Source organism: Triturus cristatus, chromosome 6, assembly GCF_964204655.1.
Source record: "Triturus cristatus chromosome 6, aTriCri1.1, whole genome shotgun sequence".
NCBI lineage: Eukaryota > Metazoa > Chordata > Amphibia > Caudata > Salamandridae > Triturus > Triturus cristatus.
The window spans coordinates 283986140-284000642 of record NC_140589.1 but is presented as its reverse complement, the minus strand read 5'-3'; the positions used below and the strand labels follow the sequence as shown (position 1 = coordinate 284000642).

The 14503-nt window shown below is 45.7% G+C and overlaps 1 protein-coding gene across 3 annotated transcripts in view; it reads right to left on the bottom strand.

Moving 5' to 3' along the window:
* SMC6 (structural maintenance of chromosomes 6) overlaps positions 1-14503 on the bottom strand; it is a 918345-nt gene that overhangs the window by 429061 nt on the left and 474781 nt on the right. For all 3 annotated transcript variants that reach the window (XM_085610645.1, XM_085610644.1, XM_085610643.1), the window contains exon 18: positions 7027-7162. In XM_085610645.1, the coding sequence (XP_085466771.1) occupies positions 7027-7162 (136 nt within the window). The remainder of the gene's footprint in view (positions 1-7026; positions 7163-14503) is intronic.

The window sequence follows — 14503 nt, the reverse complement described above, 5'->3', positions numbered from 1 at the left end:
GAAACTTCCAATGTGCAAATGCTTGACACTAAATGTTCACCTGTGGCAAATAGATCTAACCAGGATGTATCCAACTGGCGGAAGATGCCTTCACCTTATTCAGATGGAGACACCACTCATCGTCCACCAGCCTACGTCAGCTCAGCTCATTTGTTCCGGTATTCAGGGACCCTGCAAGTTGGTGCTAACCAGAAACATGTTCTGCTGGTCCACCCTCCTCAAGAGAGGTAGGGCCTCCTGATTTAGAATTCATGACCCCCCTCAGCCCTACTTGCTGCAGTAGTACATGGTGGTTGTGCTGTCCATGTCTACCTGCACCAGCCTCCGCTTGATAGATTGGATGGAGGTCTTTTGACCCAAATGGATTGCCAGAAGTGCAAGAAGATTTATTTGGCCTCTGATCTCCACTTCTCTCTGGAAAGGTTGACACTCATCACCCACAATAGCAGATCCTGATCGGTCTCCCCCAAAATCTGAATGAGTCGCTGAGGCGGACCTGATGTTGGGCCCACGGGGTTCTGAGGTCCCACTGCCGGACCCACATTTGCCATCTGGAGTTCGGAATGAGGAGGCTGCATGGACCCAAAAAACATGAAAAATCTGCAGCGTGACTTCTTTGAAAGCTGCTTTTTGCTGAGGTTTGGACAACAGCCCAAGGAATTCAGGGCAAGCCTGGGATTGGGTCAGATTCAGGTGACACCAGAGGTGTAAGATCGCCTTGCCAGACTTCAAGTGGCAGGATGGGGCAGAGTTCTGCTTCGGTTTCTTACGGTATTTCTAAAACTTGGAATTCGTGACCGTTCGATCTGGATCTCAACTTTTTGTGCGAACGGCCTTGCAACCCATACCGCCAGCAGCCCTGCAACTTGGATACAGAGAAGGATTTGTGTTTCGCAGGGCCGGACTGGGAACACAAACCAGTCCTGGCAACTCAGTTGGGGGTTGGTGGTGGTGCTAGTAAGAGGCACCGTTGCTTCTTTTGCTACAGGGGGGTCAATATCACAGCACTGCTGCAAAACTAGCCCCCAGTAACAAAAACGGCGCCCACCATTCAAATACCAACCCCCACCCTTCCAGCCTACCGGGATAACGCCTGGTGCCAGTCCGGCCATGGTGTTTAGAAAGGAACATCTTCTTGCGTTCAGTGATGTTGAGACACCTCTTTTTCCTGGATCAATACGTAAGGGCACACTTATCACATAACTTTAAGTCATGACAGAAGCCCAAGCACCACAAACACACTCTGTGTAGGTCTGTGACCAACACCACCTTCCAGCAGTCCTGGCATGGTCTAAATCCTGTTTTCTTTGGTGGCAACATTTTCCCTACCACACAATTGTTGTAATGATTTTGAGGTCATTGGAAGACTGAAAAAGTAGGTGGCAAAGCTCCAGATCTACTTTGCATAGAAAGAAAGGAACCAACACCAGCACGTAGGGTTGGTGCTTCTAAGGAGTTCCACTCCTTTACTTCTGAGGCAGAATAGAGGCACTGTGAAGCCACATGGCACCATCCATCGGCACGCAAGAGTGTTGTTGAAAAATTCTCAGGATCCAGTCTGTCACGTGGGAATATTAAAAAAGTGAGGAACTGTGGTTAGAAGTATACATCGGAAATAAAATTATGTATGGGTAAAAATGAATAACAGCGATGATTTATCATCATCAAGTTCTGAGTGGCATCACAAAACTAGAGCTTTGCTCTTGTCCATTTGATGTCACTCAGACCCAGGGGAATCCAGGATGGGGTGACTTGTGTGGCTCTCACCAGTTCCTGTTTCCAAGAATCCCTTGCAAACCTCAAACTTTGTTAAACCATACACAGCTTCCTCACATTTCTGTGATGGAAAGTTCTGGAATCTGCGTGGATCCACAAACTTCCACCTACCCCGCATTCCCCATAGTGTCCCGATAAAAATGGTACCTCACGTGTGTGGGTGGCCAAGTAACCGTGACGGGGAAGGGCCCAAATGTATTGTGGCGACATCAAAATTACCTATCTCAAAACACCTGGTTTTGGAAGGGGGGAGGGCCATCTGATACCCCAATGTTTTGCTACCCAGAATCCCCTGCAAACATCAAATTTAGCAAGAAAAAAACACATTTTCCACTAATTTCTTTACAGGATCACCGTGACGGCACAGATGTACTACCACACAGCATTCCACCCAGTCTCTCAAGTAAAAGTCTGCCTAGTGTGCTTTCTGACCCCCCCCTCCCCCCATCTGCCTCCGGGGGGGCAGAAAGACTAGAATTTTGCAAGGGGGATTGGGGCATTGGCATCTCAAGCAGCCCCCACTCCTAAATACAATATAAAAAATAATCCCTGTCATATAGTGGGCTTTCTGCCCCACGGTGGGGGGGGAGGGGGCAGGGGGAGGGTGGGGGGAGGTTGACAGTTTGGGGGCTACTGCCCCCATCTGGCTCTCGGTGGCAGAAAGACTAGGGAATTCTGCCGGGGTGCAGGCATTATGATGCCCATCTCGGCCAGTTCCCACCCCTAACTACAATATAAAAAATAATCCTTGGCATCGAGTGGGCTTTCTGCACCCCCTCTGAGGGACAGAAAGACTGATTTTCCCCAAACTATTTTCGGGGGGGAGCCAAGAGCCTTGCCTAAGGGACTGCTCCCCCACCCCCCTCACTGGTGTCTAGTAGTAGATCCGCGCTTGCGATCATCCTCCTGGGGCGATCACCAGCAGGGATCCACTAGGGAGCATTAGAAGGGGGAGATTCTTCCCTTACAATCTTGGGAGCTAGGGAAGCCCGTCCCCGGGTCCCGAGGCTGTTGGGGGGGGCGGGGGGGGGGGGGGGAGGAAATCCCTCTGGTACCTGCACCGGAGGGATTTACAGTGCCATGCGGGCAGACGGCGGGGAGCCGTCCAACACACATGAGCACTGGTGCGTCAGCCGCTCCCGGCCGTTCGATGCACCGAAGGGGTTAAAAAAGCAGTATACAGTGTAAAAATGTACACCATATAGTATATAATGCAAAAAGGCCATAGACCTAAAACGGCACAGTATGTTTAGTAACACATCTACCTTCATGCAAAAGAACCCAAAACTTAAGAAATCCTATTTCTCCTAGAGGCTATCATAGCTCAGATTTCAAAGCACAAGTCTGAGAATAAACTTCAATGAACCTCTGACTGGAAGGAGGGAGGGTCGCATGTGAATATATATATATATAAAAGATGCCAATGTTAGAGAACTGGAGTTAAAGGTAAGTAACTAATTTTTCTCCAACATTGGATCTATTATATATTTGTATGCTTGAATTAAAATAGCAAGCACTACATATAATGAATTACAACCAAGCGGGAAGTAGGCTCACCTTTAGTTAAAGAGTTTTTTAAGGACTGCCTATCCCACTGCTGTATCCGCTTCTGCATCCAGGTCTAGGCAATAATGCTTCATGAACGTATGCCTGCTACTCCAGGTGGCTGCACGGCAGATGTCCTTCAAAGGCACCCCATCAATGAGTGATGCAATTGAAGCCATGCCCCTGATGGAATGAGCCCTCGCTCTTCTCTGAAGAGGAAGCTTGACTTTGGCATGACACAAACCAATACAGGTTTGGAGCCAACGAGCTATCCCCTGTTTGGGCGTGACCTTTTTTGTGGTTGAGCAAATTATACAAATAACTGGTCTAATGTGTCCTTGTCTATATCGAAGTTGAGACATCTACACAAATCTAACAAATGTAATGATCTTTCTGCTGGTAAGGATAGATTGGGAAAGAAAGATGTAAGAATTACAGGCTCTTTCAAATGAAAGTCAGAAATTTATTTGGAGTTGGTTCCTATTATCACTTTCACCCTAGTGAGCAGGAGAAAGGGTTCTCTGATGGTGAGTTCCTGAATCTCGCCCACCCTCCTAGAGGATGTCAGAGTCAAGAGTAGTGCTGTCTTCCATGATTGCAGCCTGCCTGAAGAATATTTGAGACCACTTTTGGCCGAACTTAACAAATATGCAAGGATCTGAGAAGGCTTTATTAGTCAATAATGACCATTATTCCTGCATCACACACAGAAATGTTTCCACTTAGCATTGTAAGTCTTATTGGTAGCAGAAGCAGGAGCCTGCATTAGAACCTGTTTATACTCCTGTGGAAGATCTAGATAGTCGGGTACCATGCCGTAATTGTGGTGAAAGATCTCTCCTTGATGTCTGGACAAAATATCCCAGGATTCACCTTCAAAGGAATAGCTGCACGCACTGCCAACTACAGCAGCTCGCTGTACCAGTAGTGGCGAAGCCACACCACCGCAACGAGGATCAGATTGCGATGGTCTATCTCCTCTTTCTTCAACAGCGTAGGCAAATATCTGGGGCCAACTGATCAAAAGAGCATTGTCCATCATCCCTGGATACCAAAACCTGCTTGCGCAGCATGGGCATTTGTTGTTATTCAGAGTGGCTAACAGATTGATTGTTGGGTGGCCCCACTGATTGAAGATGTAATCCACCTGTTTCTGTTCTAATTCTGTTCTAATTCCCACTCGTGAAAATCTGTCATTTTCTGGCTGAGCGCATCCGTCTGATCGTTCTGCCAGATGTTCCACAACAATGTCTATCCTATGAGAAATGGCCCAGTTCCACAGCAGCTGTATTTCTTCTCAAGGAATACATGACATTGTTCCTCCTTGCTCAATTATTTAGAACATGGATGTTGTGTTGTCTGTTCTGATTTGGGAAGGAATACTTGTAAACCTAGTCTTTTGGCATGGAGTTCCAACACATTGAGGTGCAGCTTTCTTTCTGCATCTTGCAAAAGACCTCTGGTTGAAAGCTCTTGCAGGCTATCTCCCCATTCATCCATGGATGCATCTTTAGTGAACAATAACCTGTGTCATGGACAGGAAAGAAAGAACTGCGTTTAGGTTTGCTGGAATCCTCCACCACATTAGAGCTGGTTTTAAGTGCCTTGTGATACAGACAATTTCTTCCCATGAGCCTTGTGCCTGTTTACATTGAAAATCCAGCTTTTGACAAACAGATCTCATATGAAGTCTGCAAAATGGAATGAGGCCTACACATCATGCTATAGGGACAAACATGTACTTGCACTGCCTTACTGTAATATATTGTTTTCCAGCAATAGTCCTTGGCATTGTCTGTAACTTTCTCACTCTTTTTTCAGATGGAAATGAGTGTAAAGTATTGCTCCCAGAAATTGGATCTTTGTTTGGAGTTCAAACAATAACTTTTCCCTGTTCAAAGTGAGACCCTAATCTCTGGATGAGATTGATGCAAGCATTCATGGAAGCTGTTGCTTTTTTTTTCGATGGCGCTATGACTAACCAGTTGTCCAGATATGGAAACACCTAATAACCACCTCTCCTGAGAAAAGCAGCAGCTGGAGAGAAGCATTTGATGAATATTCTCGTGGCTCGTTTGAGTTCAAAGGGGAGTGCCTTGAACTGATAGTGCGGACCCTCTACTGAAAATCGGAGGTACTTTCTATGTTTTCGATGAATGGATATGTGGAAGTAAGCATCTCAAAGCTCCAGGGAGGTCAAAACATCTCCTTCCTGCATCATGAGGAGGACTCCTCACAAAGTAGGCGTCTGAAATGCCACTTCCGGAGTTATCGATGACCAGGGTGAGGGCCCTGGCAACCCTACCTAATGTGGTCAAGCAGGTGTGTGGGACATGGAGGTAAACAGTCAAAATAGTGCTGAAGAGGGCTCCCTTTGTGCCATATATAAGCAGACTGGTGGTTGTCATATTCTGAGAGATTTATACCCAATTGACAGGTTTATCACCCTTGCAGAACCCACAAATATGTTCCAACACGGAACTGGATAATTCCTTCAATTTGCTAAAATAGCAGCTACCGCACGGTAAATTTGGCCGTCTTTTCCTGAGATCCCACAGACCACTCTCATTGTGGAAACTTTGTTAGCTATGGCAGGAGGTAGATGGCAGATCTCCCACATCTACGGGGCATTGAGGGAGGATGCTTCTCTAGCCAAGCTTTCAGTAAAGCACAATGGCAAGAGATTCTGAAGGCGCCCCTTTTGACGAAAGGTTGGGAGGGAATACATGAGGGTGTGCAATCCACACCCACCAACATGCGGTTTAAACTGCTTCAATACAACGTGATACATCAGGTTTACCTTTCCCCCAGTAGGTTATATGCTATATACCCGCTGTGCTCCTCTAGGTGCCACCGATGCAAAGGACAGGAAGCGGATTTATTGCATATGATTTGGGGGTGTCTGAACATAGATGAATACTGGCAGACAGTTCCTGCGTTACCGGGCACGGCCTCGGGGTGGACAATCCCCAGGGAAGTGTGTCCTTGTGTGTTGGGACATATCCCCATTAGGAAAATGAAGAAGTTAAGTAGTAAATGTCTTATCCTGGGGCTGGAATTGGCAAAACGTAGAGTTGCTATGGGGTGGCTGTCACCGATTGCACAGAAAATCACTGACTGGTTGAAAGATATGGCTGAGAGGGCAAATCCTAAGGACAGCCACATCCGCAAGACGAGCAGAGATAATAAACTGGCAGATGACTTACGGGCCTGGGCAGCGATGCTCTAGGAGTTGTTGGCTACTCTAGATGAGTTGCCCCCGTAGAAATGTGAGCGGCTTTGGGTTCCTCCAAATGAGGTGGATGTACTACTAAACATACTGTGTTTTTTCAGGCCTATGGCCTTTTTGCATGTTATATATACTAGATATTGTATATTTTTACACTGTACACTGCTATTTTAATTTACCAGGGATTCCCAGCCTGACGACGGGGAATGATTCAAGCATGTAAATATATAAAAGATCCAATATTGGAGAACTATAATTCTAGACATTCTCTGACAGGACAATGTCTCTTTCTACAAAAAATGAAACCACTAAGGAGTAGCAAATCCAATAGTTTAACTTTAGGAAATTTAAATCAATATTTTCCAACAGAATCTGGATACCATTTGACACAATATTAATATAATGCACATATTCAAAACCTCTAAGAAACAGTTCTGTTATTAATACATGATGGTTCAGAAATAGGCGTTTAATACCTGAATTTGTTTTTGTGTCTCATTATGTTTGTTTAGGAGATTTTCATTCTGACGTGTATCATGTTCAATGGAGTGTAAACGCTGCTGAAAAGTTGATAATTGGGCCATTTTGTTTTCAACTTCATTTTCCAAATGGCTGCACAAAAACATACATAAAAGTAATGTTAAACTGGATTCAAACTCCACAATATTCAAATTAAAACATTAAAGTATTATCTACACATATGTATCACAACTGACATTTGTAAATGTGGACATATGCATTTGAAAGGGTCTATAAATTAGCTGAGGTAGAGGTTTCCAAGAATTCCCCGTTTTGAAAAGTGCAGTTAAATGTAATGCAGGCTGGAGAGGACAGTATATAGCTATTGTGAGAAATTGGGCTCTTAGTTGCAAAGGAGGAGTCCTTCACAAGTAACAGGTCCATAACTTTTTCATCACTGGGAACCAACTATCTCATTGTAGCACTTGACTTTTTCAGGGCAGCGAGGCAGAGCAGTCCAAGGCCTACTCAGGGGAGGTGGTGTGGGTAGTAACCCCCAGCTCGAGGGTATGCAGCAACAACACTCAATGAATCACTGCGCAATTGAGTGCTTAAAAAAAAGAAAAAAAAAGGATAAGTACTTTATTACCTACACACACTACTAAATACTATGCATTAATTTACAGATATTTTTAAACAGACAATTGGAAATACCTTTGGCGACACCAGGAGGGGAAGTGGCTCCCAAGCAAGCCATAACCATAATTCACAGTATTCGTAAGGTACATGTATAACTGCACTCCTGTATGTCATGCTGTTATGTATTTTAATTGAGGCCTACAGATATGCTTGTAAACCAATTCAGTTTCTATGTCCAGGTTGTCTGGCTTTCTAGTTGACTTTCAGTGCTCTTGTATTGTGTTCTTATATAGACATTTAACTATTATATAACTAACTAAAGCTGTGTAGTCCAGTTACCTGTGCTACATACCTATCTATCTTGGCAACCATACCTATCTGTCTAACTATCTATCTACTTATCCATCTATCTACCGGTCTATCTGTTCATCTACATGTCTATCCATCTATCTCTCTACTCTTCTGTGCATCTATCTCTTTGCCTATCAATCTATGCAACCTTGTCTACCTTTTTTCTATCTACCTGTCTAACTACCCACCTGTTATCTATTTCTTTGCCTATCTATCTATGCAAACCAATCTGTCGACCTATCTGCATGCCTATCTACCAGCAACTCTGTCTGTCTGTGTCTATCTGTAGTTGAACCTCTGTCTAGCTAGCTAGGCAACTCTATCTAGCTTTCTATCTAGGCTACCTTCTCTAGCTACCTTTGCAACTCTATTAACCTATCCATGCAACTCTATCTGTTAATCTATCTGTGCAAGCCTTTCTATCTGTCTTTGCAAGTCTCTTCATCTATCTGTCCTTGCAAGTCGCACTATATGCTTCTACCAAAGATGTACAAAATCATTACAAAAATGCATTAGCAAAGGCAAGAGGCTGGCAGCCAATACCAGACAGATTGACTTTTTTTTTTAATGGTCTGGTGTTAGCCAAGACCTTTTGATTTTACTAATATTGTGTCTAACATAGTTACTTATATGGGGTTCCAGCCAGACTTTATCCATTAGTCTGTTGTGTCATTCACATTTGTCTTTCACCTATACCAGCATGCATTACAGGACAATAGGTCAGCCCACTTCAGCCACTGGCTGACTTCACTGTGAGTTAAGGCACAAGGCCCTATCACAAGGAGCACATCCTCATACAAGATTGTTTTCTTCAGTGCCAGGGACTACCATGGTAATGGGTGTTTTTTGAGGTCAACAAAACATTTAGCCAATGTTTTGTTTTCACTTAGGAGGGCCTGGCAGCTTCTCCAACAATATAGTTTTGCAAAAACCAAAAGGCTGGTGGCCAACACCAGATCGATTGGCTTTGCCAATGCTTGTTCTCTCTTTACCTTGCTGCCACTCCAGCTTCAGGACCAAACAACAGGGATCTGTACACTCCAGAGCCTCTATGCAAAACCACAAGTTCCAAGAGTGCTTTAATACATGAAAAGTGACGCCCGGAGCATTAATACAAGTCCTGGGAGACCTAGGGCAACCTTAGGCAGGCTCCCTGGCCTCTAAACTTTCCTTTCCTTCTTGGAGGTGGTTTTAATGCTCCTGTCGCTGAATGTTTCTTTTGTCTAGCCACCTGACACGTGCCTTCCGCAGCCTGTCAGCAGAGTAACATGCCTGCTGCGCTCCTCAAGCCCCATGCCTTTGGCTATCTTGCAGGGCATCTGTGGGTCAGCAGTGGAGTCAGTGGCCAACCTCGTGATTGGGTGTGGGGGGTCACCCAGCTGCAGGAGAAGTCCACAAAAGATCCAGGGAATTCTTAAGGACCTCCTAAAGCAGGTTCATCCCTCTACTATGCCTCAGAGGGTAAAAGAGGGTCAGCACCACTAGCCCTAGAGAAACACTCCCAGCCCCTGGGTGCCAGTTGGAGTCAAAATCCTTCAGTCCAGACACAGACTAAGAAAAGTTGTGCGGAAGGCGAAGGTGGATCGGGGCAGACACGTTTCCACAGATGATACCAGTGCAGAAGATAAACACCTATCTCACAAGACTTAAACCAATCTAGCCCCTGACAGGGAGGGAAGGGCCCGATATTAAATACTTTGGGGCCGTCACATTATGCTTAGTTGATGGAAATGTGCAGGATACTTATACAATAATTCAGGCTTTGGCACGGAGACGAACGATCTCCCCTAGCATTAGCTGCAGTGTTATTTTTGTTTCTTTCTTGGTTAATTTTGCTCTATGGGTGACAAACTTCAAGTGCGGAAGGGTGGTGTGGGAAGATTTTTTGGGGGGATTGGGAGTTTGTTGCAAGATATGTACAACATTGGCAGGTCACGTCAACAGGTAAAAGAACAGGACATTTCTACCAACCATGATGCATGGTAGCAAAGAATCAGATTTTTAAAATAATCTCTTGGATTGCTAGCAATCTGATCTACAAATTTAAAAAAGGGAAGTCAAGAAGCTGGCTGCGTAAGCTCTCTCATCAGAAAACATATCTAATGGGTACTAACTGTAAATTTCTCTAGGATTTACAGCAGGGTTTATCATGCGGGACTTGCAAGAGGGTAGAGGGGATGGCAATCATTCTCTACTGATCATTCCTGTTGACCGTATCAAGGGTGTCGACCACCACCTAAGGCAGATACATCTGAATCACTGGGTTGATAGAAAAACAAGTTTGGACTATCATGAGTGTATATGTGCCTCCCTCTTTGTTAGACACAACCCTGACGGGTCTTACTCAGTTCCTTTTGGCTGCCCATGAAGGTAAATTAACGGTGGGTGGTTGACTTTAACATCCTTCGAACTGGGCCTTAGTGACGCTTGGAGAGTGAGGCACTCGGAGGTAAAAGATTTCACTTATCATTCTTAAGCCCACAGATCTAATTTGAGTCTGGATTACTTCTTTGCCTCGGCCCGGAAATTGGAGGGTGGTCACTGGAGTTCAAAAACTACTACAAGCGCTTTCAGACCACTACCCCTGTGGAGCTCGCATTGGGGAGGCCACAAGTGGTGATAGGTGGCCATTGAGCCTCCACTCTTGGTGGATACTTGATGATAAGTTTGGGGATTTTATGAGAACTGAGATTGATGAATGCCGGTAGTTGAATTCAACTCTCAATATTTTATCCATTGTCTTGTGGGAGGCACTGAAGTCAATAATACAAGGTAGAAGTATCCCACATCTTTCAGGTAGGAAGAAAGATAGAGATAGGTGCACAGTCGATTTGGAGCAGAAAATTGCCCACATAGAACAGCAATACTTACATTTTCCAACTGAGGAAATTGGGCGTAGGCTGGATATAGCCAGAACAACCCTGAAACAAAGTTTGATGGATGCTCTAAGGGCTGCCTGGAGAGTTAAGCGGCACAGGATTTACAAACAGGAAGAGAACAGAGGGAAATTGATTTACTGGCTTGCCAATAAGCAACTAGAGTCTAGGTTTGTCTCCAAGGTCTATGATTCAGACAGCCAACTTGTGCACAGATCACAGGAGATAGCAGAACGTTTGCAAGTTATTATGAGTTGCTCCATGAATCTAGACCGCCAGGGTGATTAGAACATTAACATCTAATTGCCAATGATTTAATCATTCCAATGTTACTGGACTCCAACAGAGCAGAGCTTAATCGTCTTTTCTTGGACGAGGAGTTGATGGAGGCCATACATGGAAGGCCCAGGGGGAAGTGCCAGGGCCCAATGGCTTCCCATTACAATTTGTAAAAACCAATGCCTCCCGCTTGATCCCACACTTATTAGCTATGTTCAGGGGAATCTTACTAAGGAGCTGGCGAGGGCTCTATGTGGCACCACTATAAAGGTTCTCTACAAGCCTTACAAACCGCCCACAGAAGTGTATCACTCAGGCTGATCGCTTTAATTGAGGTGGAGGTGAAAATTGTGGCAAAAGCACTTGTGAACTAGCTGATGAAAGTGGAAAGCTCTTTGACACAAAAGGACCAAAACATATTTTTGTTCCACTCAGGATCTAGGCATTGCATTCATCAGTTACAGGTAATAGTGGCACAATTAGCAGAATGGACGAGCCAACAGCCTTTGTTTTAGTAGATTTTGAGAAGGCCTTCAACTCGGTGAAGCAGCCATTCCTTTACCAAGTACTGGAGAACTAGGCCTTACTTCTTAATTCGCATTAAAGAACTGTTCTCCTTGGGCCACAACAGCATGATGCCCAGAACTTTCAGGTTGGAAAGGGGCACCTGTCAGGGATGTCATTTGTCATTCTTTCTTCAATGACAATAGAATCCCTGGTGGTAAGGATAAGTAGAAATGCAAGAGTGTGGGTACTCGTATGGGATGGAGGGCTTGAAGATCGGAGTTTCCTATACGTGGATGGTATACTCTTGCTCATACAAATACCAGATCTCATTTTCCCTAGACTTGTTCACATTTAAAAAATTCATGCTGGGGCCTCAGGGTAAACTGGTGCAAACAGTCGGTGGTTCTGCTAGTTGGGGGAATGGATACAGACATGGCAAATGTTCCTAACATCAAGGTTAAGCTGGAGAACGTCTGGTATTTGAGTCTGACTATAACAAGAGCTCAGCTGGAGTGTTGGAACTTAAATGAGGTCCCATGGCCCAAAACAGTAAAAATCCATATTGCAGGAAGCTACCTCTTTATATAGTATACCAAAACTAGGTATGCTGTGTAAAGAGTCCAGGTATCCCTTATGAGTGGACAGGGGCTTGCTCTAGCAATCCCAAGGTGAGTTTTAGACATTTGTTTCACACAGTCAATAAATTTGGCACCCACTCAAAAAGGAGATCCACACCAATTTAGAAAAATAACAGGTACTTTTCTATATATTTTTAAACCAAGAACTTCTTAAATAGGTAAGTACTTTTTCGGAATAGACTTTTTACAGATTTAGCAATGTTAACAGTTCCTTTTTACACGGTCATGCCTTACTGGGGGGGAGTTGGGGGTTGGGGGGGGGAATTGTCCCTCAATGAAGCACACGCACTCAGGAAGTATATGATGGGAGGCTTTATTGCCAATGAACCGTTCAAAAAATATTAAAAGAGAACACAACGCAAGGACAAGGTCCGGTTAAAGAATATCCTTCTTGATGTCACCGGTTCCAGAACAGTAAGGAGGGCGGTTCCAGTTTCAAAGCTCCAGGCTGGGCTCCAGGTTGGCTCCGGAAGACGAGGAAGACCCAAAACAAAAGAAACCAAAGATCAGTGGACTGCTGTATTGAGAACCAAACTGGGGAGGTGGGGAGGGGGGGGGGGGCGGCGTTGAGACAGAGTGTGAGGGGAAACACCGTTCCTGCTACACAGGTGGAAACCAAAGGAAGCAAAGAAAGCAGCGGGGACCTCCCGCTTGCTACCCGTTTCCTCCCGGTGTTTTAACGAATCCCAGGACACGCTGACGTACCTGTTCCAGCCACCCTCCTCCTGGAGAGTGGCGAGTCGTAGCGCAGTGTCAAACTCTGTTGACGCTTTCTCTTGGTTCACGGGATGTTGCGGTGTCCTCCGGTGTACGGCTGGGCAGGCGGTTCACAGCCGGCTGCTGATCCAGAGTTTTCTCCTTTCCCGCCACATCTCTCAGCTCTTCTGCGGGTCTCTCGGTTGCTCCTCCTCCTTCAATCCGCCAGTGCTGCTGGATATGGTCCACAGGGCTGACGCCATGCCTCCTAACTCCTCCTCCTGCCGGCTTCCTGGCTTATTAAAGGGACCGAGCTCGTCCCGTACCTGCGTTATCAGGATATCGGTATGAACAAGGGGTTCTGTATGCTGCTCCCCAGGCTCCTCCCGACACACCCTTCCCCCAGGATTTTCCCGATCGGGGGAAATAGGGAATCGGACAGGAAGTCGGCATTACCTTGTTCGGTGCCCTTGCGGTGTCGGACCTCAAATTGGAAGGGTTGCAGGGATAAAAACCACTGAAGTACCTGGTCGTTACATCCTTTGTTCCTCTGTAGCCAAGTCAGCAGGGCATGGCCGGTGTATAAAACAAAGGGCCTGCCGTCAAGATAGTACCTCAACTTTTCTATCCCCCACTTCACTGCCAGACACTCTTTCTCTAGGGTGGGATAGGCCCGTTCTCTGGGGAAGAGTTTCCAGCTGATATACAGGACAGGTCTTTCCAGGCCCTCGCTATCATGTTGGGACAAAACAGCTCCTATACCCACCCCAGAGGCAGCTGTTTGAAGGATGAATGATTTACGGAAATCTGGTGTTTGCAATATTGGTGAAGTGGTCCGGGCTGTCTTGAGAGTTTGGAAGGCCTCCTGCTCACGGGTTGTAGGGGAGCGTAACTGTGAGGAGGTGGTGGACTTTCTTAAAAGGTCAGTTAGAGGAGCCGCTTTGTCTGCAAACTGGGGAATGAAACGCCTGCAATAGCCCACGAAACCCAAAAAGGCCCAGAGGTCACGTTTGGTCATAGGGAAAATCGTCTCCTGGATGGCTTTTATCTTTTTTTTTTGTGGTTCAATTAAGCCCTTCCCAAGCAAATACCCAAGGTATTTAACCTTCTGGAAGGCAAAACGTGACTTCTTTGCATTAATATGCAGGTGCGCAGATTGGAACTCTGTGAATATGGCCTCTAGGTGTCTCAGGTGTTCGTCCCAGGTCTTGCTATATACCACTATGTCATCTAAGTAGGCCGATGAATAGTCCAAATGCTGTGCCAGGAGGGTGTCCATCAGTCTCGGAAAACTGGCTGGTGCCCCATGTAAACCAAAGGGCAGGACGGTAAAGTGAAATAGACCAACGGGAGTGGAAAAAGCCGTTTACTCCTGGTCCTTGGGGTCCAGGGGGATCAGCCAATAGCCCTTGGTGAGGTCGATGGCAGAGATGTACCAAGCCTCACCAAGCCGTTCTATCAGTTCGGCTACCCTGGGAAGGGGATAGCCATCCTGTTTGGAAATGAGG